Below are 26,151 nucleotides of genomic sequence, written 5' to 3' on the forward strand. Positions count from 1 at the left end.
ATTCTTGATCACCGTTTAATGAAACTATATACCACATGGAGATTTCACATTAGATAAGCCATGTGAAACCCTCATCAGACAAGTAACTCAGGCTGGTGGTAATCCTTCAGATGAAAATTTCAGACTAGCAGGTTTTCCAATTTAAATGAGCCCCTTTAACTATAAAAAATTGGCACGGTATGATTGCTAAAAATTATTTTTAAATTTTTATGTTGCCAAAGTGCCCTGGTGGCTGTAAAAAACAGAAATCCTGCCGTAAATACAGAAAACATTAACTGGTCACTGAGGGGATCCAATTTACAACCCATAGAGACAACTCACACAGCTCACTGACACTGGTGAGATTGGGTCTGTGCTGGGGCACTCAGCTCTGCTCCCCCACCCAGAAGCAAAGCTCGTCCTGAAGATGCAATTAAATAGATTTATTCTACAAGTTTCTCCAGTCGGTGGCTATTACTCACTCTTACTTCATTGAGCTCTGATCTATAGAATGTTCACGGCGTGCTCAGGTACCCTTTAGACAGCAACAGTACTTGTTATGAATTTCTGATGCAAAAATCATCATGGGAGGAATTAACGTGTGTTATTTAACTCTTTTTTTTTGTCTAAGTGATTCCGTTTATTTTAACTTATCTGTCTCTTCTCCACTCTTCTAACCTAGAATTACTGCACCTATGGATCTTACAGCTTGAATTATGACAGATGGGGCTCAGCTTTTTTTTTTTTTTAATCAGTTTCAGATGTTTGATGGATTTAGACTTTAAATAAGAAGGAAAAGAACATGTTTAGTTTTCTGGAGGTGTGCATTATATTTTTGCTTTATTCTATCGCAAGTAACAGGACATGTGCACAAGCACAAAACACGTCCCAAGTTGCTCTTCTGCAAGCACAGTAGATGGTGCTATAGGGTACGAGTCTGCAAAAAGCACCGTGGACAGAGTGAGCCACCACTGCTGTCCGACATACACTGCAGTGCTTTCCAGGGCGAGAATTTTCACGACGTAAACAAGGGGTGGGGGTTGCTACTGACAAGGAACCTAAACGTTAGACTAAATGTTTCAGATTGAAGGAATAACCAAGGAAATCAACAGTTTAATGTAAACAGTAAAGACACAACAGGAGAACAGATAAAACATCGGATATACACACGACCACGCAGACGTGTAACTGTCAGTAATTAGCATGCAGGGATCACAAAATGAAGACGCTCGAGTCTTAACCTTGAAACTTGCTACAATCAACAGCATGATTGTGCCCTTATTTAAATACTCGTCTACATTTGGGGGCTTCACAGACTTTGAATCCTGTAAGATCCTGTCCTACCAACCAGTAGTTGGCACTAGGCTTCCACTAGCTGTAGACTGAATACAATTGAAAATGTAATCTGTAGGAAAGAGAAATGTTGGGAGACCATGTAGCGTTATTAGCATCAAATATTACAAATGAAAACAACAACAACACAACAGGCCCAGGACTTCAAGGAACAAAGCTCCTATTAGTTTTGTTTACTAACCCACTCAGTCACTTAATGAGGTGAGGTCAGTGTAAAGTTACTGGCTCTCAAAAAGAATTGCAATGTGCTCTACTGCTGTTCAAAGACCCAAGTGAGGATCTGCTCATACCCTTTTCTCCCAGAATAACAAAAGCAAAGATTGGAAAGGTTCCCACAAATCTGGGAAGCACATGAAGGACATGCAACTTTCTGGGTATTTCCGCATCAGAATGGGGCACTGAAGAAATCACAACACCAGGTGCTAAGAGGCATGGGTTTCTCCTCCATCAGTCACTGGGGGGAATTGGGAATTATAGAGGGAAACTTGAGATGATGAGCAGGCAGAGACACTCTCGATATTCTCAGAGAAAGCAATACGACAGGGAAAACCTTGCTGTAAGGAGCAGCTACGTTTGCAAGCTTCCAAGACAAATGGAGAATGCAGAAAAGAGATAAGGGGGAAACTGGATAGGAGTGCATTATGGCTGTTGCTAAATGTTTGTAAGCTTGAACATATGGGGAAGAAGAGTGGCCCGGATCTTAAGTCCCTGACTGAGTTATATCCTCTAGTGTCTGCTCCTGCTATAGCATTATAACAGGGTTTTTGGAAATAAAATCATTCCTTCTAGAAATTGGAAAAAATGTTTGAAAATAATAGTCAAACCCAAAGTGGAAGGCTGTTACAACAGCCAATAAGAGAAGAGAAATAGGAAAGAATATAAAGTTTCTGACAAAGAAACAGACATATTTAGCAAGAAGGGAATGTTCTGAATTGGTAATGATTTAATTTAAGGAAATCTTGAGAATGCCTGAAGACAGAGAAGTTAAAGGTATTTAGGTGTGAATGTTAGGGTAGATCTTACATAGAAATCTGCATCTTAAAGGCCCGACCTGTGGGTCAGCAGTTTCCACCTTTAGTTTTCTGCTCTTGTGCATCATCAGAAAAGCCCTTCTAGAGAGGAAGCAGGTATAGTTGGAAAGGAAAAAAAATAAAACAAAAGACCACAATCATCACCACTGTCACCACCACTCAGTACAATACATTTCTCTTGGTTTAGATAATTCACCTTTGACCTTTTGTAATGATACCATACTCCGTCTACCTAATTGTGTCTCTGACAAGAAATTATTCATTAACTAGTATGTGCCAAACACCATGAAATGTTCAGGCTAAACCCTCTGATGCAAGCAATGAAGCTTGCTTCAAAATGCTTAGTACTCACTTTCACGTGCAGACATTGAGACTTGGCATTTACTGTTTAGAATGTTTAGAATTTCATATTGCTCTGTCTTTTCACTAGGGATTTAAACTGATTTTCAATTCCAATGAGTTTCTTCAGACAAAGTAGAGGGGTGGATATATGTTTTTGCACAGGTTGTTTTAATCTTTATTAGCAATGTATTGTTCTAACAGCTGTTGTATATGATGACACACTGTCTCTGGCCACTTCTGTCTGCCCTACAGATGTATCAAGCAATGAGCAGACTGCCAATCAAAGAAAGTATTTTCTCACATTTAGTGACCCAAACATGGCCATGGGTGATTTCTAAGTGATGGCACACTGCATCTGCCTGAACTAGAACGGAAATGAAGACACAAAAGATGTTGAAGTCTACAGATCTGCCCATCACTTCATCAGCAGAAAACCCAGCCTTCCCGAGTTTCCTTGCTTAATTCCACCTTGGGGTATTGGGCTTGTTACTTTCCTTACAGCTTATTCTCAGAAGGGAAAATGAATCTAAGCAGTCTATAAGGGAAGTAGATTGCTCAGAGACCAAGATCAGAACCTGCCGCTGGACTGCGTTGTTTTCAATTGTATTAAATTGGAAAACAGATTCCAAGGACACACCTCCTGGGTTACTTCAGGTGACAAGCAGCCTGGTGTAAGAATGGAAAGGTAAGAGAGATGCCCCAGCGCCTGCTTTTGGGGGGCAATTGCAGACAGACCGAGGAAAGGCAGCCTGATGGGCAGGCAGGGGTGCTGGCTTGCGTTCCTTCGCTTCCCTCTGCCACCTCAGCTTAGCTGTGTGCAACACGTGTGCCAGCGACATGGAGGGAGTTGGATCCCTCTGAACTGTCTCAGTGGCACTGAATTCAATGTGCTTATTTGAGTAGATTAATAAACTCGTCTGTTTGGTGGTCTGCTAAAGCCAGAATGCAAAGATTGTCCACAACCAAAGAAGCTAAAATGTTAGAGGCTCTGGGGTAGAAGACAGCCGAAGTCAGGGAAATCAGAATCCCACAGTGGCTTTGTAGTACAAGATCTACTTATCATCCTGGGCTGATCCTTTGTGAGCTAAGAGGAGATGTCCATAATATTACACCCAGAGTAAGGCTTTGAAATGAAATATCCCCAGTGACATAAAAAACCTGTTAATCAGTGAGCTACATATGGCTCTGAATTAATATTTATCATAAAAAGTTTTTAAGATACTATCTATCTCCAAAGTATCATCCCTGTAGTTATTCAACACTAATCTACTGAAAAGGGATGGTACAAACGAACCTGGGGACATTAATAAATCTTCCCAAAGCAGGGAGATTGCCCTGGATTTTCCAAGTAAGCCCAATATGATCACATTAGACCTGTGACATTTGGATACAGTTTCAGTGTGTCTCCTAACCATTCATAGATCATAAATTTGGCCTCCAACTTTCTTGGTGTAGTAGAACCTAAGACGTCAGTTTGGGTACAGGGAAACTGGGTTATTGAAGACATTTCTTTTAGACAGGACCACAGTTCCTCAGGGACCACAGTACATGCGGCACCAAGTGTTTATGAATGAGCAAGTCCGAGCCTTGACTGCACTGTATTCCTGCTTGCCATGCATTCTCTCTGTTTTATATTGCTTCATGCCTTTGATGAGAGCTAGTCAAGGGTCCGCCACCAAACACAAAACCGAAGGGATTATCTTATCTTGGATTTTCAGCCCCTCCAAATTGTGAGGTAAGTAATGCTGTTTCTCTTGGTAATATATTTAGCCCTGGGCATTTCATTGCAGAGATTGATTTTGGGATACTATAAGTTCCTAGAAAGAGCAGAAAAAGACAGCTGGGGAAAAGAAATAAATGAGGAGGTGAAAGGGATTTAAAGCTGGAGTAGAATTTGATCCCCCAGTTGTGAGTCATAGGGGATACATGAAGATCATCCAAGTCTCCAGAAACAGCACCTTGGGAGGACTGAGCATGGAGTTCACTGGCAAAGGACTTGTCCAGTATGCAGAAGGCCTTGGGCTCTGTTTCTAGCACTTCAGAAAATGAAAGATGAAATGACTTGTCTTTATCCAACAGTTAAGTGAAGACTTTTCCTTCCATTTTTCATAGTTTAGGGAAAAACACTTTTTCTATTTTGTCACCCAGAACCATGGTTAGTTTTTCCATGAGTCTTTTTCACAGACATGGGAACATAACTCAAAATTGTTTTCAATCTATACTCAGGTATCAGGATGTGGAGATGGCTCAACTGGTCAGGTGCTCATCTTGCAAGAAGAAGGATCCGAGTTAATCCCTAGAGCCCATGGGAAATGGCCATGCTTCATGGCACACGTTTGCAGTCCTAACAATGGGGAGATGGAGAAAGGAGGAACCCTGAACTTTGCTGGCCAGGGAGCTTAGCCTACTTGACAAGCTCTCTGCAAATGATCCACCCTGTCTCAAAAGCAAAGGGTGGCTGCTGCCTGAGGAACAACATGTAATACTGTCCTCTGACAGCCACATGCAAACACACAAGCATGCATATACATATCACAAATATATGCACCTGCATACACATGAACATGCACTCACAAACACACATACAAAATAGTCAGGGATACAACAGAGCCTTATGGTAATACATTATGTAATGTGTATTTTTTTTAGTGGTCCTTAAAGAATTTTGTACAGTGTGTTTTGATCACATCCATCCCTTCCCCCAGCTCCTCCTAGATCTATGCTCTCCTTACCGCCACCCAACTTTGTGTTTTCTTAAAAAGAATCAAGTTTGTTTCATGTTGACTTTAGAGTCTTAGATGTCTGGCCTCTCCACTTTATTTTTCATTCTTCTAGAGGAAATATAAAGTGTGTGTAATTTTATATTTTTTTCTCTTTGCCCTACTAAGAGGTTAGATCTGGGCATGGATTCATGTTCTAGAATGTCAAGCATAGATTGGCTCCTTTAGTAATTCAATATATAGTATAGAACTAACCTGTCTGAAAAGAGGCTTGGCCTTCCCCCTTTTTTAATTGGAAAGCATCTGTAAGTCCCTAGAATATGATTACTAGTATGGGGGCTGTGGGCATTGCATAGCCCAACATTGTGACTGATGATGGAGACTTTGGCCCACACTGAATTACTTCAAACATGTCTAGGAATACCCATGTTTAGGAATTCCCACAATTGATTGTAGATTAAAGGACAGCCAATTGGGCAATATGTAACTAAGCTCCAGTTAAATTCTAGACAAAGAAGTTTCCTTGGTTGGCACTCCTCTTTGTTTATTGTACTATCACAGATTAGAGAAGAGATAACATCATCCATGACCTGAGGAGGAGGGATGCGGCTGTCCATCCAGATCTCTCCAGGACTCTGGACCATTTGGTTTTACTTGCTTAATTTAAGCAAGTATTGTATCTTTTCTATATGATGAGACTACAGCTATAAATGCAATGTTTGAGTTCTACAAGATTTTCAGCAAATCGTCAAGCTTGAAAGTGGTTGTGGGGAATCCCCAAACTTGTGGCCAGCTGGTGTCTGCAGTGAGGGCAGTCTAGTCTCATAGAGACTGTGTCCTCTGGGTGAATGAATCATTTAAATTCTGCTTGGATTCCAAGTGTGGTGACCATAGAGCAGATGTCAGAGGTCTGGTGCACAATGTGTATTTTTTAGAGGAGCATTTAAGTTTCTACTTCAGTTGATCCTGTTATTCCTGACTGTACCCTCTTGTCTTATTGGTGGTGGTTGTAGTCTTGAGACAGATGCCAACTGAAATTGAGAGTTGGCATCACTCTTCGTACTTGACCAAGGGGTTCTCTGTGGACAGAATCCTAATTTTCAAGGGGAATGCGTGTCACACAGATAGACATGCTGTCTGTATTCTTTTGACTTTTGAACTTCACAAGGCCAGTTACTCATGTGCGCTTAGTCTTATGGAGCTTTAATTCCCCTTGGTAAAGAAGAAGGCCACCTGGGTGCCCATGATACCTGGTAATGATGCTCTAGGTATTAACAGTTTAGTGGAAAGTGTTTAGGATGTTTGTGTGAAGGGGAAGGAGAGAGGTGACCATTACAATCCCATACATGTATTTTAAAAAACCGAGCAGTGATGGGAAAGTCTTTTTCAATGTCATTCAGTTTAAGTTCTCAAAATATAACTGTAAAATTAGAAAAATGCAATATTTGCTGCCTACCATACTAGATTGTTCATGAAGGAAATGACCCTTACCCTTGAGATTAAAAAAAATGCTGTTTAAATTTTAAAAAGGTAGGAAGAGGAAAGAATCTTTTTGTCTCAAAGCTGTTCTGTCTCAGAATTCAACTCTAATGTAAACTTATGGGCAAGAATGCAGAAATGGAGTCAAAAGCTAAAAGTATTCTTCACTGTTTTTTTGTTTTTGTTTAGCACATTCATTGTCTTTTTCATAAAGTGTGTTTCACATTATAAAAATCAACAAAGGTTATCGAAAAGCATTTTCATTATTTTATATTGTACTGAAAATGAACTTGACACCATACAACAGTTTATATATTTCATTTCCTTCCTGTTTATAGCCTATTTCATTTTCTCTCAAACTGTTATGATTATCATGGCACCCAAATTTGAGATGTGCGGTTCCCTCAGGAGGTCAGGTATATGTGTTTTCTGCAAGCAAATAAATCAGACAGTGGAAGAGCGATTTAGGTAATGTTGACAACCCCCCTCACATACACACACTCTCAGAACAGTGAACAAAACACTGTGTGATGCTTTGTGAGAGCGTCAGGGATGGATTTTAAAAATTCCTAATTTTAACAGGAAGCATACAGTGCTATGACTTGGGAATGGGAAGTCGCTGATACTTGAAATCTCTGGTAACTGAAAATGGGTCCCTGATTGCTCAACCACTTCAGTTAGATCTATGCTTATGGACACTGCAACCCTATGGATGTCGCATTTCTGCAACACTAATTTTTTCTTAAAACAAGCTGAGGTGAGCTTCCTGAAGGTAAGGATGCCATGTAAAGGTAAGTGGTCAGGATAATGGGATAACGGGAGGTCCCCCCAATTATATCAACAATCAAAAGAGAAAAATAGTGAGATATGCTACTTGCCACTGCTCATTTAGGTGTTGTTCTTGATTACACTAAGTCACACACACACACACACACACACACACAATGCTATATATATATATATATATATATATATATATATATATATATATATATATATATATATAACATGCTACAATGAGTGATTAGTGGTATAGTTTAGACAATGCCATAGCAAGACTCAGAGGCCCCAATTACTTTATTTCTTTCTTTTGAACTTTTTTTGATAAGAGGTAAGTATCTTTTCTTCTCTCTCTCTCTCTCTCTCTCTCTCTCTCTCTCTCTCTCTGTGTGTGTGTGTGTGTGTGTGTATGTGTGTGTGTGCGCGCACATGTGCATGCACTGAAGATAAAAGTCATAGCCTAGTACATGCTAGGCAAGTCATCTACCACTGGCTACATCTCCAATCACTTGAAGATGTATGTGCATACCCTTCCTTCTTTTGTTTGACTCTTTAGAAACAGCATATGAAAATGATGCTTCAGAGTCTTCCAGTGAAGTTGTTCCTCCTTCTCAGAATGAAGGACCTGTGATCTATGCCAACAATCTTTATTAAGAATTAACAATTACACTCCATGAGATGGAGTACATTCTTGATACTGCTTGAGTGATAAAGAATCAAAGCCTAGATAGCCCAGAGTTCTAGAGTAAAACCAAATACTACTGGTCTTGAAAAAAGTAGTAATAAAATTAATATTAATAATATTCTGCTATACTCATAGATCAGTGTCTTATTAAGACAGCATCAGATAAATTTCCTCCTGCAGCAGATGGTAACAAATACAGAGACCTATAGTCAGCCATTATGAGACAGACAGAGAGATAAAAAGAAACATTGGAACACACAGCTTTAAATGGGATGTCTCCAACAAGTCTCTCAGGGAACCTCATGGAAGATGATGCAGAAAGAGTTTAAGATCCAGATGGGATGGAGGAGACCAGAAGAAGCTGGGCCTCTAAATCAGCTAAGCAAAGCTCATATGAATTCACAGAGACTGGAACAGTAAACATAGGATAAACACAGAGCCTACACAGGTCTGCACTCATTTCTCTATGTATATACTATAGATTTCAGTTTAGCATTTTTTATGGGACTCCTGAGTGTGTGAATAAGTAAGTTCCTGATTCTTGTGCCTGCTCTTGGGCTCTTTTCCTTTTGTTGGTTTGCCTTGTCCAACTTCATCTGATGGTTTTTGTTTTATCTTATTATATTATATTACTTTGTTGTGTTTTATTGTTATATCTTAGAAGTCTGTTCTTCTCTGATGAGAGACAGAAAGGGGAATTGATCCTGATGGGAGGGGATGTGGGGAGGAACTGAGAGGAAGAAGAGAGAGGGGAAACTTTAGTCAGGATAAACGGTATGAGAAAAGAATCAATTTGTTATAAAGGGGAGAAAAAATTGCATACTGCATGTAATAAGAACCAAATTCCTACTTATTAATTAAACTCTACAATTTTCTTAGTCTACACCTTTTCCGAGTGAACTCTGAATGTGTCATTCCCTGGCAAAGCAGTTTAGATACACATCTGTGCTTCATCCTTGTTGCAGAATGCTGTCTGCATTAACTAAATCAGAGATGGAGTGAAGATTTTCTTCTCACAGCCTCCATAGTCTAGAAAGTCTAGCTGTATTTTTTTTTAGTACTATCCTGGCTTTTCATTATTGCTTCCAAACCACAATTCCTTACATATGTGAGAAGATATTCCTTTTTTTTTTTAGTTTAATGTGATGAGAGAACACAGTACACAGCCAGTCAGCCAATAGGCAATGGTTTAATGGACTTCTGTTCATCTTCACATGCCTAGGAAGGAGTCTGGCTGAAGGACTTGGCCTTGTCTCTCTGCCTATACCTCATTGCACCATCATCCCATTTTACCTCAGTATCAAACTGGATGACCTATTCAACACTTTAATCTTGAGGTTTATGGACTTACTCAAATCACGTTAGCTCCAATTCCACAAGCCATTAACCATTCATACCCATGGTCACCCTTCCTACTTCACTGTCTTCTGGAGCGGCCCCACCTCACTTGCTGACTCCAGTCTTGGGACCTGGTGCTTCTGTCCTTGCACTCATTTCCATCTCGTGCTGGCCCAGCCTGGCTTCTGCTTTGGTATATTTTTCCTGTAGATGAATCTTCTTGAAGCCTCTCATGCAGCATCTGCCCCCATAGTTTCTATAAGGGCATCCACACCCAAACTCTTGCTCCCTGAATTCTAGACTCTTAGTTTCTATTTGCTGCTGAGTCCCAAGTAGCTCCTCCAAGTGTTTCAAGATTCTGTTACAGCCAGCTTCATACATATTTTTTAACCCGTAGACCCTGTTTCTAGATAACCGTGCTGTGAAGTATCAGGTTATCAGCATTAGAAGCCCCATGTTCACATCTGAACAATGCTTCTCAGCATCAGCAGCAGAATCACCCATATTCCGTCTATAGGAACAGCAGAAACCTGCACCCCAATCATTCGAATGTCTTGGTGTCACTATGAAAGTCTTTATTGCTGCCACATCTAACATCCATCGTTCCTCTCCAATGTATGCATATAATTTGTAGGAGTCAATCACTCTTATGTCACGGAAAACACAGAAATATTCATCTTGTCACAGTAGCATAAAAAACACCAGATCTCTGTGTATCTATGTGTGGTGTTTGTGTTCCCTGAGTGTGTACATGTGGGTGCATGTATGTGTGGAGGCCAGAGATCAATGTTGGGTGTTATCTTCAATTGCTGTCCATCTTATTCTTTGAGACAGGTTCCCTAGCAGAGCCTAGAAATTATTGATGCAGCTGGGCTGCCTGCTCATCGAGTTCCAGGGATCTGCCCCTAGCTCTGGGGTTACAGATGTGTACCACTATGTTTGGCTTTTACAGGGCTAATGAGGTGTGGAGACTATCAAAACACATTATGTACATGCATGAAAATGTCATAATGAAGCCTGTCATAATGTATAATTAATATATGTTAATAAAAATTTAAGAAATTAAATATTTTTACAGATAGTCTGCAGTGGGTGAGACACTGAAAAAATGGCAATGTACTGGAGAATGAAAAGCAACTGTAAAAATATAATATGTAAACTATGCTCATAAAATACTATAATTACATTGAAAACTATACATTGAAATGTCAAAAAAGATGGCAGCCAAAGACGGTAAGGGATACCTCTAAGCTGCTGTGGGAAATAAAAGCTAAAAATAGTGGCCAATTTTCTGCGTAAATAAAATTCTATTCGGATTTCATGTATAGAGTTTAACATTACATTAGCAGTAATTCTGGGACCTAGAAGAGACATGGGAAAAAAAAAAGAAAGGAAAGCTCTTTTTCTTTAGTAAATCAAATCTTCATAATCTTTTCGATTTATATTTAAGAACCCACTACTCCATGTAGTACCCTTCTCCTGATTTCTAAGTGTTTATGATCACTTCAGCATGAGGTCTGGGTAAAAACACTGTGTTCTTTGATGCAAAATTAGCACTTCTCATCACCTATCTTCAAAATAAAATGTGCTTTTCTCAATCAGCTGCAGATTTTAAGAAAATGATGTGCCAGGTTCATATGTTATGTGGCTAACTGATACTTAATCATATCTGAAACACTTGTAAAGGAAACATTAATTATGTGAAACATGCTCCTCATGCTAAGAACTCTCATGCAATTTTAAAATGGTTTCTGTGTCAGAAATGTCATCAGGTAAGGAAAATTATTCATGCCGGGGAAATTCACTGGTCAGTTCCTTTTCTTTGAGAGTTTATCATTCACCAATTTTCCATTATTGAGAATACAAATGGCGTGGTTAGTTTCTTCCTACTAATAATTTCAGTATTTCTGGACACGGGGTGAGGATCACAGTTTACCATTTGTGACTTGAGTTTTGTTAACTGTCACATAGTCCATCTTCCTGCAGATGCAACGTTTTTAGTCCATAGGATTTCATTACTCAGCACTGAGTGTTGTGAACACAGTACTACTTATGAAATGGTTGTGGGTAAATGAAGAAATGATGAGTGGTCAATAAGAGAACTAATCACATACTGAAATAAGCTTTGAAGTTAGAGCCTAGGTTAGAGTTGTCTGAGTTTTGTTATTTAGGTGCCTGGCTGTTGAAGGAGGTGTGTGTGTGTGTGTGGGGGGGGTCACTGTTTTGTTAGAAGTCAAGTATTCTCCATGGGAAAAAGTCAAGGCATGATTGACTAGACAAATGTTGGATTCTTTTAACCAGCAGAAGTATCTCCCTATGCAGGGAAATAGGAAGCAATGTTAACAAGGAAAGGGGAAAACATGCAATCTGTGTATGAACTCAGTCTGGAATTTTCCTTCCAGAGTAGTTAATTGTTACTCCCTCACAACATAAATGACAAAGAGCAGAGCATGAACGCAGGAAACAACAAACAAATAAACAACAACAATAAAAACAAAGCCCATGGAGAAAGTCTGGGCTGCCAAGAGAAGACAGAGCAGAATGCAGCCTCCAGCCCTGCTACCAGGTGCTCACATTTTTAACTCTGTGGTGCCTTTTTATTTTTTGCATCCTTGATCAATGCTATAGTAGATATTATAGTTATTTTTTAAACAATATCCACAGGTGATCTATCATCGTGATCAATTGCTCTGCCCAAAAGGGACAGTGCAGGTCAATAACACCAAGTTTAGCTTTCATACAATATTTTCTATCATGGAGTGCCTTATCTAGATATTTATGAACTTACTTAGTTTCTAAAGAGGAATGACATTGTGCTCTCTAGGAGAAAAGAAAGCACATTGCATTATCTCACTGTTCACTGCCCAAAACCTAATGTCAATCAAAGATAAAGAGCATCCTCAATGAGGAGACTTAGTAACCAGTGAATCTTAAATGTCCTCATCACACAGAGGAACTCTGTGCTTTTGATCACATATGGCAAATCATTAGGATAAATATATCCAAGAAATGGAGAAAAGTCACCTTCACACAGTCAGGTTCTTGGTAAGCATTCTTGAGGGATGCCAAAGAATCCTTCAAGGTTAGAAGGCAACAGAAGATTTAAATGTTTTACTATAGGGGATAGAGAAGGTGGCAAACATTCATATATGATGAAGGACAGAAAGGAACAGGAATGGGACAAGAGGAGGAGCAGGAGGAGGAAAGAATGGTACTGGAAAACCGCATGAGTGTTCTCTGAAGTATCTGGACCATCAGATTGGTGCAGTATGAAAACAATCTGGAGAGAACTCCTGCTTCTAGCTAGTATCATGCCTGTGTGTGGCCAGCAAACTTATCAAGGCAGGCACACTCATCTACCCATGCTTGGCTGTACATATCTACTCACCCATTCATGCCCCAAGTTTTTATTGACTTCCTCCCGGAGCTCTGAGCTTTCAAGACACAGGGTAAAAAGAAAAGATAGCGGCCTCCATCTAAAAAGCGTTAGGTTCACGGGAGTCCAGCTGACTACGAACGAACGAGTACCTATGAGTCAAACAGGTTAAGATGGAGACCAGCGCCGAGCAAAACATTGGAGCCACGCTATGCTTCTAAAGGGGATGCAGGGCTGGAGACATGGGGTGAGAAGGCAAGGAAGGATTTTTGGTGAAAAGAAATGCAAATCTCTTTTGCATTTTGTAAGCTAGGGACTGGTTAGGTCAGGCGTTTTCATCTCTTTCCTGTTCCTGCTGACCTTTTTTTTTTTTTTTTTTTTTTTTTGCATTTCACTAATTTCACTAATTATTGTTCCGCTGAAATGATGAAATGCAGATCAATCAATGATTGCTGAGGTTCCAATGTGTGCTCAGCGCCAGGAGGACTGTAAAATGTGATGGAACTAAGAGAAGTGATTCTAGAGTTGCAGTAACACAGGAGGCGAGAAAGGGTGCTCGAGTCAGGAAATAATAAAGTCTTGTAGTGAGAGTTGCTTCTTTTTAGTTTCAGCTTCAGTGTCCTCATGGGTCACAGGCCTGAGACAGCCAGCAGAGTTCTCAGAATCCCTTCACAAAGGAGGAGGCATCGCTTATTGCCACTAGATGGCGCCAACTATTTTCATTTTTTTTTTAAGGAAGGAAAAAAAATCTTTTCTATGTAATAGCCAAGCCATATTTAAATAAAAGACTGTTACTTATTACCACTATTTATAAAACTGTTATTAACTTAATAATTATTTAATCATGAATAAATCAAAACCACTACAAATACTTCTGTAAGGTACTTTTGTGCCAATTTTTAAAAAATTTACTAAAGTCAGTTTTGCCTTATGTAAGAACAAAAGGAATTTGAAATATGTGTATATATCATAATAAACTATACAATCATGAAAATAGTAGGATTAAAATAACTGATAAAAGTGCATTATGATACAATATTACACATATTTTAAATATTTTGGCAAAAATTAGTTTTAATAAATGGAATTTTGTTTTCAGAAGAACTGTCTCATTGTGCAACTAAAAATTTTAATTTCAAATATATTTTTAAACTTTTACTCACTCATTGCAATTATATATAACAAAAACTATTGTAAATTGTAAAAATGGGATAGGAATCACTGAATTAACACATGTGTTTTAGAGTCTATAAAAAAATTAATATGTTTAACTTTATATAGTTTGGTTAATAAAATTCAGATGCAGGAATATATTTTGGCATATGATTTCAAAGTGTTATACACATTTTTAAAGGAAAGAACATGAAACATTCTCACTTACCCAATAAAAGTGACTTGTCATACTCAAATAATGTTTACATATAAATAAAGTAGCAGCATCTTCAAATCTCCACTGAAAGCCTTAATTCTGGAATGAACACAGCCTACATTTTTACATCAGTAGGCATGAAAATAAAGTAAGGCACAGTGATAAAGTCAGAGTCTGCACAGAATGCATAGAAAGCCCGATGTCCTGGATGAATACGTAGCAATTACTCCAGAAAGAAAATGAGAAATCCCAGGCTTATCGCAGGAACACACTGATTTTTAAAATCTAAGTATCCCTGTCACGTCAGTCAACAAAATTAATGATGTACTGCTTATTTGACTATTGTTAACGTTTCTCTCATTTTCAAGTCGGACTCACCCGGATTTCAGCCAGGGTGCTCTGTCTTGTTTCAACAAGCTTCCTGAACATCTTGTCCTCCTCAAAGATCCTCTCCTCACAGTGCTGCTTCTCTAGCTTGAGGTGGTCAAACACACCCTGTGAGTGTTCCTTGTCGAATCTCAGCTTGATGAACTCATCCCTGTGTGGAAAGAGTTTCACATGTGAGCTCAGTGTTTGCAAAAGAAAAAATACTAGTCTTTACGAAGTGTCAATAAGATGATGGTGTCAACAATAAATAAGCTTAAGAAACACTTGCTAATGCTGAGCTGTGGTCAGAACACAAAAGAGTCACTAATGAGGAGCATGGTCTGGGGCCTTCAGTCAGCTATTCTATCATAGCCATGATACAAGCACCTGATACAAAGTCTGAATGAGATTTGCAGCCAATCTCAGGTCTTTGTAAGTTTAGTGCAACTTATATAATTTTAAGTTTTTACCTTTCAGAACTATGATATTCTTTGGTGTTTAATAATTTAAACAATGTGTTTTCTTTGTTTGCTTGTTTGTTTGTTTGAGACAAAATTTCTCTGTGTAACAGCCCTGCCTGTCCTGGAACTCACTTTGTAGACCAGACTGGTCTCAAAATCACAGAGATCCACTTGCCGCTGCCTCCCAAGTGCTGGGATTAAAGGCGTGGGCTGCTGCCACCACCACCCAGATTTTCCTTGCTTTCTTACATGATATGACAACAATAAATTAGTCTTTTGCAGATAAAACCTATATGACCATGATCACTAAAGCCCTCTAGGTGGACTGACTGACTTCAACCCACTAGAGAGTATCTGGTTCGAGGCTACACATGGTTGTTTGTTTGTTTGTATTTTTATGCATGTGTGTGTGTGTGTGCACGTGTGTGTGGGTTGTGATGTACATGGATATGAGTGCAGGCTTTTGCATGGATGGCAGAGGTTCTCCTGTAGTAGCACTGGGAAGTGAACTTGGCCATCTCCCAGGTCCACTTTTATTTTTTATCAAGTTATCCTCCATGTGCTGACTGTACTAATATTTTTGTTGGCTATCAAGCCACCATTCCTAATGTGACCAGTCATTATGAAAGCCTATATTATAACATTTAACAAAATAGGGAAGAGAACCAACATGAATACAAGACAACAAAAGTTCCACATCATGGGCCTGAGAGCACCGTCATCCAGGAGCCAAGGACCCTTTCCCACTGAGAGCATCACTGATTGATGAGGTGAGCTCATAAGAGGCCACTAAAGAAGGGAGATGTGAACACATGAAACACATGATAGATTCCATAGAATATCTCTTTCCAAATTCTTCCCTCAAAACTGATACAAGGTTAGGGGAAAACCTTAAATTCTTAAACATGGCTCACAAACACCAACAATGTGTTGACTTAATGAAAGATATTATTAATACCAGAGAGAGAAGTTTACAGATGTAGTTATTCAAATAGGAATAAACCCAGGAGAGAAATAAAGAATGAAAGCAACTTATAATTATGCTCATATAGATAAAAATGGTTGAATATCATAATTTATCACATATTTCTGATAAGATTCTGAGGGAAAATGTAAATCATCTTAAGAATAAATTTTAAATATGGAATTCTGATTTTGTTAATCATATAAGAAATACGATTATTATTTTGACAAAACTTACTTCAACTTTTCAAGTTTGTCTTCAAAATTTATCTTTTCCAGTTTCATTATTTTTATCTCCCTAGTCAGCTCTATGCTTTTTGCGTGGAGAATAATTGTTTTGTTTCTGGTGAATTCTATTTCTTGATGGATTATTGAACCTTTTCCCTTAAAAAAAAAAGTTTCAAAGTTTTCATTTTAACACTTAGATTTTCAAATCTTTGAATTTCAGAGACATGGTTACACAAGCCACATGGACAACACTAGAGCAAGGATGGAGGTGACGATGTAAGAGGTGTGGTTACAAGGTTATACAGACAATAAAAGAGTAGCAAGCCCTCAGCAAGGCAGACGAAGATGTAAGCATGTGCTCCTCACATTACCAGAGGAGCTTCCCCAAAGGGTAGAATTGCATCTATGCTCTTCGCTCTCCCACCCACGTCGACACCAGCCTGTCCTCACGCCACATGTCCTAAAACACACAAGCTTGCTGTCTCAAGGTGCACATGTGTAGCTATGGTTCTCACACGCACAGGATGAACGTGGCCAAGAGGCCAACTAAGCACAAATGATCTCATCTTTCAAATGTCACAAAACAGCATTTCATCGGCACAATTTCCAGAGGTGATTCCAGGAAATTAATTCTATGCTGGGGTGTCTTTTAGGTGAACTGACCTCCAATAAGGTGTTGTAAAATTAAGGGACCTTAGGTTCCATGCAATCACCACCAATAAAAATAGGGTTAACATGTTTATGAGTGGAGTATTGGCATTTCACTGGCCAAATAAAACTAAATTAAAGTCTTTGTATGGGTGACCAAAATAAGAGGAATGGAAAAAAATGGCTTTAGCTATCTAAATGAAGATGCTTTCTAAAACCAACATTTTTCTAGTAAATGACTGAAAAAAATTTTAAATGTGAATTTTAGTTAAATTTCAATCTTTTAAGAATAATAATCTATATTGTCAAATCATACATCATTATTATAATAATTTATATTAATGATTCAAAGTGTATATCTGAATACACTTTCTAGTCGATAGGCATATTTCTGATAAATGATGATTTTGTAAATAAAAAATATCAGGTTACTAGATTTAGAGCTGAAAACTTTCTTCCCTTCCCTTCTCTGTCTCCCTTCCTTCCTCTCTTTGCCTCCCCGTTTGCCTTCCCTCCTGATTTAGGTCACTCACACTAGTGTACTAAAATGGAATGGAATGGGTCATTTTAAACAGTGCACATTTATCTCTTTCAGTGCGGTGGGCTGAGGAGTTCAGGAATAAAAGGCAAGCAGATCTGGTGTCTGCTGGGGGCTTGCTCTTTTTCAAGGATGCCGTCTTCTTGCTGTGTGCTCACATGGAGAAAGGAGTGAGCCTGGCCCCCTTGGACAACTTTTTAAAGACATTGATCCCAGTCACAAGGGGGAGCCCTCAGCACCTCACCAGTTCCGCTCAGGTCCTCTAACCGTACCCCCAACAGCAGAGACCCTTTCGAGAGAAGAACTATGGGAGGTACCCATGTTCTTCTTCTCCTTCTCATGGGCCTCTCTTTCCTTCCTCCTTTCATCTTTCTTTTGCTTCATTGGAGCTCCTATGTAGAGATCCATGTAGAGATCACTGTGGGGCTCAAAAGAGTAGTGGATCCTTGCACAAACCTGGCATGAATTTTGGGTTGCTTTGGGATATTTACCTGCTAAAGGCTGGGTGTCTTGGACACTAGAGGAGTGGGTAAGACAGGCTACATAGATGCAGTGTGTGTGTGTGTGTGTGTGTGTGTGTGTGTGTGTGTGTGTGTGTGCGCGCGCAGAGCCCATTTAGTGAGAGCAATTCAAAACGCAAGGTATCACTTCACAATTATATTTCCCTGATGAGTTTTCATTGATGTAAGAAATTATAAATTGGAAATTGGATTTTTCACCTCGGTTTTTGTGAGTTCCTTACGGCTTTTCTTGCTCTTTCTTTGCAATTTTTTCTTTGTTGCAGCTACTTTCTTTCTTACAAGTTCTTGCTTCTCCCGTATCTCATGAAGCATCTAGAAGGCATTCAGAGTTTGAGTCCTATAACATTTGTGATTCACTTACCTTGGTTTAGATAAATAGTACCTTGTGATTATCTTAATAATCAAAATGTTTATTTTAACATATGAATGGAAAGGTACACTGCCTATGAGTTCTAAACTATGGCACATCTAATCCCAATATTTTGTTTGAATTATCTAAGTCATGTAAAGTCTAATCTGTTTCAGTTAAATAAGCAAAAAGGATGAACATACATAGAAATTATAACTTTTCATTATAATGTTTAAAATATTTCAACTAAAACTGAAGCCCTAAACACAAATTCTCAGAAACCATTATCAAAAAGAAAATGCACAAAAGCTTATTCTTTTCCAGAATTTGTGCCAAATGGCTAGTTCTTATAATTGATTAGCTATTGAAACATAAAATGAGAAATGATTGGTGAACAACAAGAATATATAAAACCAGACTATTAGAATATGAAGGGAAAATATCATTAATTGTTGGTAGGATCATTATTATACTCAGACAATGACATTGAGATACTTGATAAAATTAATAAATCCCCAATCATTAATGTAAGAGACAGTCATTATCAAAACCAGTTATTCCTCAGGTTTAATAATTGTTATATGTTTGTCATGTGTTTATAGGGAACCCATTTAGAAGTTTCCTTTTGCTAAACCTGGTTAGGCTCAAGTTTTCTGTAGTTTATAATACAAGGAAACCCCTTCTGGTCTGTTTCATAGGGAGACTTTGAAAGTCAAAATAAGCCAGGAGGTGGTGGCGCACGCCTTTAATCCCAGCACTCGGGAGGCAGAGGCAGGCGGATCTCTGTGAGTTCGAGGCCAGCCTGGTCTACAAAGCGAGTTCCAGGAAAGGCGCAAAGCTACACAGAGAAACTCTGTCTCGAAAAACCAAAAAAAAAAAAAAAAAAAAGAAAAAGAAAAAAAAAAGAAAGTCAAAATAAATATTTTAACAGTAATACTTTATAACTTACATTTTAAAAAGAAAGACATTTTGCAAATTGTTAATAACCAAAGGTCCAAAGTTACACCATCATTTGCAAAAGAATAAAAAAAAAACCCACAATGCTGCCAAATTGCCCCAAGTATATGTGTGTCCTCCTTGTAGGGAAAGACAAGAATGTATGGCTCCTGCCACACCCTCCGTTTTTTCTGAAAGATAAATGATAGGATGCACACATATTTTTCTATGATTTTTTTTCTTTGGGAAGGGCCAGTGATATCAGTTACTGACAGAAGCTTGTAGTTTTGAAAATATTTTGCTCACATTTGCTTTATTTTTCACCCTGGCTGTCTTAACTTTCACATGCACCAGAAACTTACCTGGAAAATGTCAAGATGCCTCATATTTTATGTTCAAGTCAACATAGTTTTTAGCGTCGAACTAAGAAGCAGTGGAGACTGAACTGAGTGCTCTGTGCTGGCCAGTCTCGCCAGGCCGGGCACTGGTCGCTCAGTTTCAGAACGGTTCACCCCAAGTATAGTGTAAGATAGACTACATAGAACTGTCGAGCTCTTCAGTGAGTCACTGGTGTGATCATGAAAGAGCAACTTGGAGGGTTTGTGACTCCCCTCTAAGAAACCATAAATTTCTATATCCTATCTTCACATACATTACTTAGCAACCTTAAATATCCCTGAAAATAAATGATTGGTTATGAGTCAATGCTCGTGTACTGAATTATTGTGAATGCTTACATTCGAGTGTTGACGGTGGATAAGTCTGATTTTTACAGCATCGGCTTCTATCTTGCGCAGTGGTAACTCAACTTCTGTCAGAGCCAAAGCGTAGAGTGCCTTCCTCCTCAAGAATTCCTGCATCTCCATGAACTGGGTTTCTTCAATGCTATACAATCTTTTCTGCCAGCCAAGAGTGCAAGTCGTTTTTTCGTTAGTTAATTACACATGCATTTATTAAGACCAGTTTAATGGTATCATTTGAAAATCAAACACTGCAGCCCCTCATGGAAAAGCAAAGGGTGAGACTGCAGTATTTTAAACATGCAGCTATTGAACAAATGTGAGGAAAAAAAACAAATAGACAACAAAGATCAAACATTCTATCACACAACAGCAGTTGTTGCCGACAACACACACTCAAATGTATCTTATTCATGCAATATAAGACAAAAGCAACCAAGGAGCGGAAAGGTTATAAGAAACTATTAGGCAAAAATGACTTGTCTAACTATGGAAATATTCAGTAAATATCTATAAAAAGACACCCCCTCAAAAGACAAAATATCTATAAAAAGGCACAGGAGACAACCCCAAATTTGACTTTGCTTTATAGCGTTAGATTAAGGATTCTGAGAATTGCACATCACATGCAATTGGACTCCTTTGCCTTGTGATTTTAATTCTATCATAACAATCACAGCATCACATATTCGTATTTCTAAGGGGAAGCATTCTAGAATAGATCAGAATATCAAAGCTTGGTTCTAAAGGATAGGTAAGATTGAAAAACTGAACTTGGTTTGGCTAGTTATCACACTTCCATTTCAAAACCTTTCTGTAGAAATATCATAGCACATTGTTTTTTCAGGGTTAAATAAAGAATCCCAGTGAGAGACACTAAAAGTAAAGAAAACGTAACATCATCAGAAAGCAAACCAAAGAGTTCGACAGTTAGGAATAAGAGCGTACTGCCCTTTCACTAGACTGGCAGAATTTCCCATTAAGCCACAAAATGAGATATGCGCATGGGAGGTCAGTTTCTTTATGCATGATCAGACACTCTAGTCGTACACAGAGGCCAACTGTCATCAGCTAAGGAGAGAAAAGTGCTGGCTTGCAAACCAAGCTGTGACAAAAGATGCCTCATTACAGGCAAATTTAAAATGCTAAGTAAAATGCAAGTTAAAAGAACAAAATGCAGAAGCCAAATTAGTATTACCTGAATCGCTACCCCCGCAGCCATTTCACCTCGTGTGAGCCTCCTCAGGAACTCCTCTCTAGTCTGCGTGTGAGAAAGTTGTCAAATGGAGACTGGATTGATAGAATATGTAGGAGGAAGTTTTAACAGCAGTTACCAAGAAAAGATACAGTTTACTTGTATCAGAATAAAGAGCAAAATAGTCACTATGATTTGCACATTATAATTATTTTTAAGGCCTTGATACTATTTGAAGTAAAATGTATACATGATATACCTGGAAACAGTGGGATTTGGTTTCATCTAGGTTATATCTTATAGTCGTGAACTTAAAAAATAAATAATCAGAGAAAAATCTAGACTGTCCTTGGCTCATCCCCCCTCATCCCCTAGAAAAAAACGGATTCATTTTAATATTTCTTTCCAGAATAAGCACTTTGAATGCTGAAAACAAAATAGATAGAATCAAGTGTGATGCTTGCACAGTGTGATTAAAACCTCCACTTGACTAGAGAAATTTCTTTCTTTTTTTTTTTTAAAAAAAAATCATTCCTTGAAAGGTAGTAGTCAAAAGAAAAAGGAAGCAGTTTTCCTTTGTTCCCTGGATAATGGTCTTAATTTTTCAGTGTGGCTTTAAAATGGCACAACCCATCATTGGAAGTCACTGTCTAGGTCCTCTGCCTTGTGATTATACTGGAGTCCTATATCTGAGAGATACCTACTTTCACGCTGTGCTCCAGATTCGAAAAAGATACACAAGTTTGCAATCAGAAATCACCCCATAGCTACAACTCCAGGTCTACAGAGGCAATAAAGAGAAGCAAGTACGCAAGCTCATCTTCCAACCCTTCCTCTACCCAGACAACAATGAGAATTAAGACCCTTTTCCCAAGCAGCAGAGCAATCCCGTTACAGCTAGGGAGGGCTGGAGCCAGGGCCTACATTATTTGAATCGAGGTTCCATATCATTAATGTTCTCAGAGAACTTTCCAGTATTTGTGGCTTGTTAACTTGCGCTCATGGCAAATTACAAAGTCCTTCAAAGCACAATGGCTTTGATTGCAAACACAAACTAACACAACATTGCCTCCGTTTCATTTCCTGTCGCTGTGATAAAGGACAAATGTGTATTAAAGGACCAGGGGTTTATTCGTTTCACAATTCAAGATCACAGTTCATCACTGGTGGAGAGTCAAGATGGCAGGGACTCCATCAGCTGGTCACACCACATTGACAGTCGAGCACAGAGAACAATGAATTAACGTATCATACTAGAGCACAGCTCTTTCTCACATGGACACAGTTCAGGACCCTTGCCAAAGGAATGATACCACCAACAGTGGGCAAGGCTTCTCACCTCTTTTAATTTAATCATGATACTCTTGCACAGAGTGGCTCAGAGGCCAACCTGATGGAGACGACCAATCCCTCACTGAGACTCTGGGTGATTCTAGACTATGTCAAGTTGACAACAAAACTGTCACACTGGCCAAAACAGGAAGAATAACAAAGCATAGCTCCAGTAAAGAAGATCTATCTTGGAATGATGTGGTACAGGAGCCTCTGTTAAAGATTGTTGAGAGCTGGAACTGAGACTTGGTGGCCTATGAAACAAAATATGCCCCACAGTCATGAGCTCTGCAGAGGTGCTCCTATAATTATGCAGCATGAACCATGCAGCTGCTGAGAACAGAACCAGAAGGAAGTGAGTACAAGTTACTAAGAGGGTGAGTTAACACAAGGTCGGACTTACTCAAACTCTGATTGCATCATTGCTAGAAAGGCTCAAAGGCAGGAGCTGGGGGATGACAAAGAGCTACAGTAGTTGTGAAATGCTTTGCTGTTTTAACGTTTATTGGGTACCATTTTAGGGGATTGCTGTATAAAACATGTGTTTTATGAATAATGTCCTGGCTTAATTGTGTGGCTGGAAGTCCACCAAAACTTGTGCATATTGGAACTGTGTAGAGCAGTGGTTCTCAACCTTCCTACTGCGGTGACCCTTTAATACAGTTCCTCATGTTGTAGTGACCCCCAACCATAAAATTTCCATTGCTACTTCAAAACTGTAATTTTGCTACTGTTATGAATTATAATGTAAACATCTGATACAGAGGAGATCTGATACATGATCCTGGTGAAAGGATCATTTCAACTACGGGGGGGGGGTCATGACCCACAGGTTGAGAACCACTGGTGTAGAACGAGGAGATGCTGGAGGCCCACTGCAGTGGCACATCACAGATGGAGGTTCTTGTGTGTGTGTGTGTGTGTGTGTGTGTGTGTGTACACTTCTCTTCATAGCCCCTTAGTGGCATAGCTATGACTATTCAGCCTTCTGTCTTAACAAAATCTTGAGATAGTCTGTTATAGGGAGGGAGGCAAGGGGCAGTTCTGCTCATAATCTCAGAGCTCTGCTCAATTATCAAAGCACCCTAGCCCCTTGCTTTTAGGCCAGGGGCAAGTAGCAACTTTATGGCAGGAGCTTGGCTTTGACCAAAGTACACACTTTATAGCCAGGAAGCAAATGAAGAAAGGGCAGAGACACCAGGATCCCACAGTCTACTTGGAGGGTACACCTTCAGATGACACGAAGATCTACTAAGTCCTGTGCAATAGAATATTATTTGAAGGTGTGTTACTTTTGTTTATGCTGCATTTGTCTAACTCTGTGAAGCTGTGTTACTGTGCCTGTCTAAAACACCTGATGGTCTAATAAAGAACTGAATGGCCAATAGTGAGGAAGGAGAGGGAAATAGGTGGGGTTGGCAGGCTGAGAGAATATATAGGAGAAATCTGGGAGGGAAGAAAAGAGTGGAGGAGTGAAGGAAGAAGGAGCCAGAGAAGGGGGAGGACTCCAGGGGCCAGCCACCCCACTTTACAGCAAGCCACAGAGTAAGAATAAGATTTACAGAAATTAGAGAATGGGAAAAGCCCAGAGGCAAAAAGACAGATGAGATCATTTAAGTTAAGAAAAGCTGGCAAGAAACTAAGCCAAGCTAAGGCCGGGCATTCATAAGAAGAATAAGCCTCTGTGTGTGATTTATTTGGGTGCTGGGTGGCAGGCCCCTAAAAGAGTAAAAAACCTCCAACAATCCTGCACTTAATGTCCCTACCACCCCATAGATGCCATTCTGGAGACCAAGCCTTTACCACAGGGACCTTCCAGGGACTGTGCCTGCAACAGTACTCTCCAAAGAATAATTTACAAAAACAAATGAGTTTGTGAGTAACAAACACATTACTTTTGTTGTCGATGTTGGGGAAGCAAGCTGTTTTGCATTCTTTCAAACTAAAAAGCATAGTTTTAGAATTTCTTAGATCACCAGATTCTAGGGGTCCATTAAAATGTCACAATTGCATAGACTTTCATTTGTAATCAGCAACTTGAGCATTGGTGGAGGAACTGGGCCGGCAAGATATTTTTTCCCCTAGATAAGGGGAAGCAGGGATATAGTGGGAAGACAGAGAGACACACTAGCCTTGGGGCTGCAGCATCACTTCATGGAGAAAGGGGGGGCACAAAGAAAGCCTGTCTTCTCCCAGAAGGTGCCTGTAAGCCACCCCTGACTCAGTTCCTACATTCTTCAAATTGTAAAGTCACTGTAAAACAAATGAGAGCCCCGAAAACTATAGCAATAGAGTGTTCAGCTCTGAACCTCTAACAGATGCTAAGACCTTTGAGCAAACGTGTGCTGGAAAAGTATTGCACACCATCTCAAAATATGCAGTCGATAACAGACTATGTACAAGGGGATGAGCCTGCATGAACATATTGGTGGAAACTGGAACAAAATGATCCAACTTAATGCCACTAGCGATGAGAAAAAATGTATGCCATGTAATTTTGATGTGCTTCTACACAATGTTATGACGATGTCACATTCCTCTCCAGGGCATCTCACCTGAATTGAACTGGGGATGAACAAAATAAATACATTTATATGGAGAGAAATTCTGTCAAGAACCTGGTCTGTGACCTTTAAATGTTCAAGGGATGAAAGACCCTTACTTGTATTTGTCTAAATGTGTGTCTACACTTGTGTTTTCAGTGCGTGGAGAGTTCAGAGGATGGCGAGGGCATCGGGTGTTCTGGAACTGGAGTTAGAGGTACCTGCAAGCCCCTGCCCCCCACCCTGATCCTCTGGAAAATCAACAAATACCCTTCACCATTTATCTCAGCACACCCACCCACCTCCTTTTAACGGTGAAGACCAAGACTGGGGTAGACTTAAGGTTTTCCTAGACAAGTGCACTTTGCACACTCATCACATACTAAATGAACCCAAACACATGTGTGTTGACCTCTTCTCTGTGGCTGCCATTCACTGTTTTCAGCTCTGATGTAAGACATGTTGCTGGGCCTCCTGTTCTTTGGCAGCTTTGGGGGAAAGCTAAGCTTTATCAGCAGAGGGCAGTGGAGGGACACACAAGGTCTCGGCAAGGGCTCCACACCCTTCTTCCTACAGGAGGTTGGGTGGCGATTTTTATCCTTCTTCCTGCAAGGAGCCAGGGGCCCTTGAGGTTCTTTGCCCATAATCCACATTTAACTGCTTTTGGGTTTGGCCAGCAATTAGCAGATGCCGAGCCCTCCACAGAGACACATTCATGGGTGCAGTAAATTCTCCGTAGTGGGAGAGCCGCATCCTCTGCGCTCATCCCAATTCAGGGTGAAAACCCACTGCTTAAGGCAGCAACTGTCCCTATTTTTGCAATCACTGAGTTCTTCAGAGAAGGGGTCAGAGAAACTTCTGATAAAGGGTGAGGGGTGA

General features: G+C 39.6%; 1 protein-coding gene across 1 annotated transcript in view; it reads right to left on the bottom strand.

The window, feature by feature from the left end:
* The window catches only part of Ccdc178 (coiled-coil domain containing 178), a 347,767-nt gene that overhangs the window by 189,515 nt on the left and 132,101 nt on the right, over positions 1-26,151 (bottom strand). Inside the window, exons 16-20 of the mRNA XM_028887739.2 lie at positions 21,401-21,463; positions 20,200-20,361; positions 18,376-18,489; positions 16,481-16,626; positions 14,831-14,990 (exon numbers count right to left, since the gene is read on the bottom strand). Coding sequence (XP_028743572.1) covers positions 14,831-14,990; positions 16,481-16,626; positions 18,376-18,489; positions 20,200-20,361; positions 21,401-21,463 — 645 coding nt within the window. The remainder of the gene's footprint in view (positions 1-14,830; positions 14,991-16,480; positions 16,627-18,375; positions 18,490-20,199; positions 20,362-21,400; positions 21,464-26,151) is intronic.

This window comes from Peromyscus leucopus, chromosome 19 (assembly GCF_004664715.2).
Source record: "Peromyscus leucopus breed LL Stock chromosome 19, UCI_PerLeu_2.1, whole genome shotgun sequence".
Classification (NCBI taxonomy): domain Eukaryota; kingdom Metazoa; phylum Chordata; class Mammalia; order Rodentia; family Cricetidae; genus Peromyscus; species Peromyscus leucopus.